This window comes from Sinocyclocheilus anshuiensis, unplaced genomic scaffold (assembly GCF_001515605.1).
Source record: "Sinocyclocheilus anshuiensis isolate Anshui unplaced genomic scaffold, SAMN03320099.WGS_v1.1 scaffold3298, whole genome shotgun sequence".
NCBI classification, from domain to species: Eukaryota; Metazoa; Chordata; class Actinopteri; order Cypriniformes; family Cyprinidae; genus Sinocyclocheilus; species Sinocyclocheilus anshuiensis.
The window spans coordinates 171,749-174,948 of NW_015538163.1; the positions used below are offsets into that span (position 1 = coordinate 171,749).

A 3,200-nucleotide genomic window follows, 5' to 3' on the forward strand; every position below is an offset into this window, starting at 1 on the left:
CCTGTGAAATACTGGGAGAATATAGTCTGGTCAGATGAGACAAAAATTGTACTCTTTGGATGCCGTAATACCCACCATGTTTGGAGGTCAAATGGCACTGCACATCACCCCAAAACATCATGGTGTGGCACTGGCAAAATTAATATAATTGAAGGAAGGATGAATGGAAAAATGTACCGAGACATTCTTGATAAAAATCTGTTGCCATCTACCAGGATGAAATGAGGGTGGACATTCCAGCGAGACAATGATCCCAAACACAGCCAAGCAAACTCTCATTTGGTTTCAGAGAAGGAAAATAAAGCTGCTAGAATGGCCCAGCCAATCACCTGACTTGAATCCAATAGAAAATCTATGGATAGAACTAAAGATTAGAGTTCATAGAAGAGGCCCATGGAACAGTCAAGATTTGAAGACTGTTTGTGTGGAAGAATGGGCCAAAATCACACCTGAGCAATGCATACAACTTGATTCTCCATACAGGAGGCATCCTGAAGCTGTCATTACCAACAAAGGCTTTTGTACGAAGTATTAAATACATTTCAGTAAGCGTGTTCAATACTTTTTCCGTGGGTCATTCCATTTTATTACACAGAACTTCATTTCTGAACTTATTTGTATTGTTTTCTTTGTATGTATGGATTATTTGGGTTGTTACCAACATCTGGTGAAAATTTCATGTCAACAGCACCTTTAGAAATATATTTACTGAGAAAAACGTTGATGTGTTCGATACATATTTTACCCGCTGTATTTGTTCTAGTTTTAAGCATAAACTCACTTAATATTGTTCTGTTCCTCAGCCTTCATATCTTCATTTTGCAACTCAAGTAAATGTATAAGGATGCTTAGATATTTGTTCTGGAAAACAAGAGGAAATATTCTCTTTTTTTTTGTAGTGCATGCAACATTTAATGCCACAACTTCATGAATTTAAGACTTTCAGCTCTAATTTAAGACCTTTTAAGGCCTTAATTTGTGGACGAGTGAATTAAGACATTTTAAGACCATTTTAAAGGGGTCCTATTATGCTCTTTTACAAAGTCTTGATTTTGTTTTGGGGGTGTACTAGAACATGCTCTCATACTAGGTTGTTCGAAAAACACATTATTTTTCACATATTTTACATTATTTCAACACCTCTCTACCCAATCTGGCATGAACGGCTCGAACAGTTCCTGTATCAAATGAAGGCCCGCCTTCTGAAATACAAAATGTGCTGTGATTGGTTAGCTGGGCCAGTGCGTGTTGTGATTGGCACCACTCGGTGCCTGGTCGGGAAATGTCATGCCCCTTACGCCACCTGCGAGCTTCAGTGTAAATATTGCGTCAAAATCAAATCACGATTTAAACCCGGATGATTGTAACCACTCTAAGTTCGTCTGCCTTGGGAAAGCTAGCGTGTCTCCGACATAGTGATAACACTTGTTGCCTTCTCTAGTGCAGCTCAACCAGGTCTCGTCCCATTCGTCGATATTTGTGATATCACAAATCCCAGAAAATATGCGTTGTAGTCCAAACGAGTCGTTCGTTGTAGTTTTTGAAAAGTGATTTCTGTTAAATAAAATATCTCCTTTTGAATTGGACTTTGAGCTTTGTAACTTTGCAGATCTTTTTTATGCTCAAACAGCAACATTACAGACTAACTAAAGTTGAAAAAGTGAAAAAGCATAATAGCACCCCTTTAAAACCTGCAGGGCCAACTAGGGGGATCTGAAAACTTCTAAGGGGTCCACATGATGACGTATTGTTATTAATTCCCATAAATATTATTAAACATTAATATATTAAAACAAGCTATCTTAATTTTAGCAAAGCACAGAATAATGATACATAAACTGAAATCATAGCCTTTCTTTTTTCTCCTCAATAACTAATGTTTTTACTATTCCACAGAGAGAGAGAGAGAGAGAGAGAATTATGTTGGGCAGTTGAGAACAACTATGCTACAACATTTCGATTTTAGTGTTTCAACCAGCAACAAAAAGTACACTTTATATAGTTTAGTGTAGTTTTATAGTTTTTCTAATAAAATGAAGTCAGCTATGACAACTGCAACAATAAGCCAACACTATACCTGTCTAACATCTGTTTTTCAAATACACATAGGCTGTTAATATGTTAATAGATATTTTAATAAAACCGTTGCCACCGAGTAGGGTGTGACATACCAAGGAAAGGTTGCAGCTCTTGGAGAAGGTTTCTGAAGGCTTCTAGTAAAGCCTTTGCCCTGTCCCTCTCCTGTGACTCCCCCTCTGGCTGCTTGAGCCCCGTCCAGAACTCTGGAGCAACAGAAGTAGTCAAACGCACCTGCAGAGTCTCCAGCAGCCAACCTTCCACATACTGACCCAGTCCATGTACACCCAGCAGGGCCAAGGTTTCAGAGAGAACCTCATCAGTCGAAGCATTTGGTGGCACAGGAGACACCTAGAGAGTCATGATTGGGTTTCAGCTTTTGGCACTCAAAGGTACTTCATCAATGCTATAACCATGTCCAAGTACCAAGGTACTTGTTTTGTTAATGTAGCTACCATCAGAAGCTGGATTTAGCTTGGATTTAGATCAGACGCGATTTCAGCAACCGTTTTTACCTAATTACACGGTAGTATATCTAATACTCACCAGTACAGATGTCACTGTGTCCCAGGCTGCTGAAAGTCCTTGCGGCATCGACTGCGCCTCGTTCATTCCTCTCTCAGGCTGTAAACAATAGTCATATATCCTGCGATACAAGAATACTGTTTTGTGCCGTTACCATAGGTGGATTTTGATTTTACTCTGTGACTGTTTAGTCCAAAATCATATGATCAAAGCCATTTAAAAGATCCTCTTTAGACATTGCGTCGACAAATTATAGCGCTCTTCTTCAAACGACTGTCGCGCGCTGATGACGACTCGCTGACGTAAAGTAGTAGTCTTATGGCATTGAATAAATAAAATAAAATAAAAAAGTAAAAGTAGTAGTACTAGTAACGACAACAACAACAACAATAATAATAATAATAATAATAATAACAATAATAATAATAAATAATAATAATAAATAATCATAGGTACAGGTAGTGCGCAGGTATTTGGCACTATCAGAGATGAATGTATAAATGTATCTGATCATGGGTCGCGGAAGCGGGGGGGCCGCCCGGGCCTGGGCCCGTGTTACATTTGAGGTCTGATACAAATATGACATGGACTACAAAAAA

At 38.7% G+C, this 3,200-nt stretch overlaps 1 protein-coding gene across 1 annotated transcript in view; it reads right to left on the bottom strand.

The window, feature by feature from the left end:
- The window catches only part of LOC107683706 (anaphase-promoting complex subunit 2-like), a 16,129-nt gene extending 13,243 nt beyond the window's left edge, over positions 1-2,886 (bottom strand). The window contains exons 1-2 of the mRNA XM_016479774.1: positions 2,623-2,886; positions 2,172-2,427 (exon numbers count right to left, since the gene is read on the bottom strand). Coding sequence (XP_016335260.1) covers positions 2,172-2,427; positions 2,623-2,688 — 322 coding nt within the window. The 5' untranslated portion in view covers positions 2,689-2,886. The remainder of the gene's footprint in view (positions 1-2,171; positions 2,428-2,622) is intronic.
- Positions 2,887-3,200: the final 314 nt, after the last annotated feature.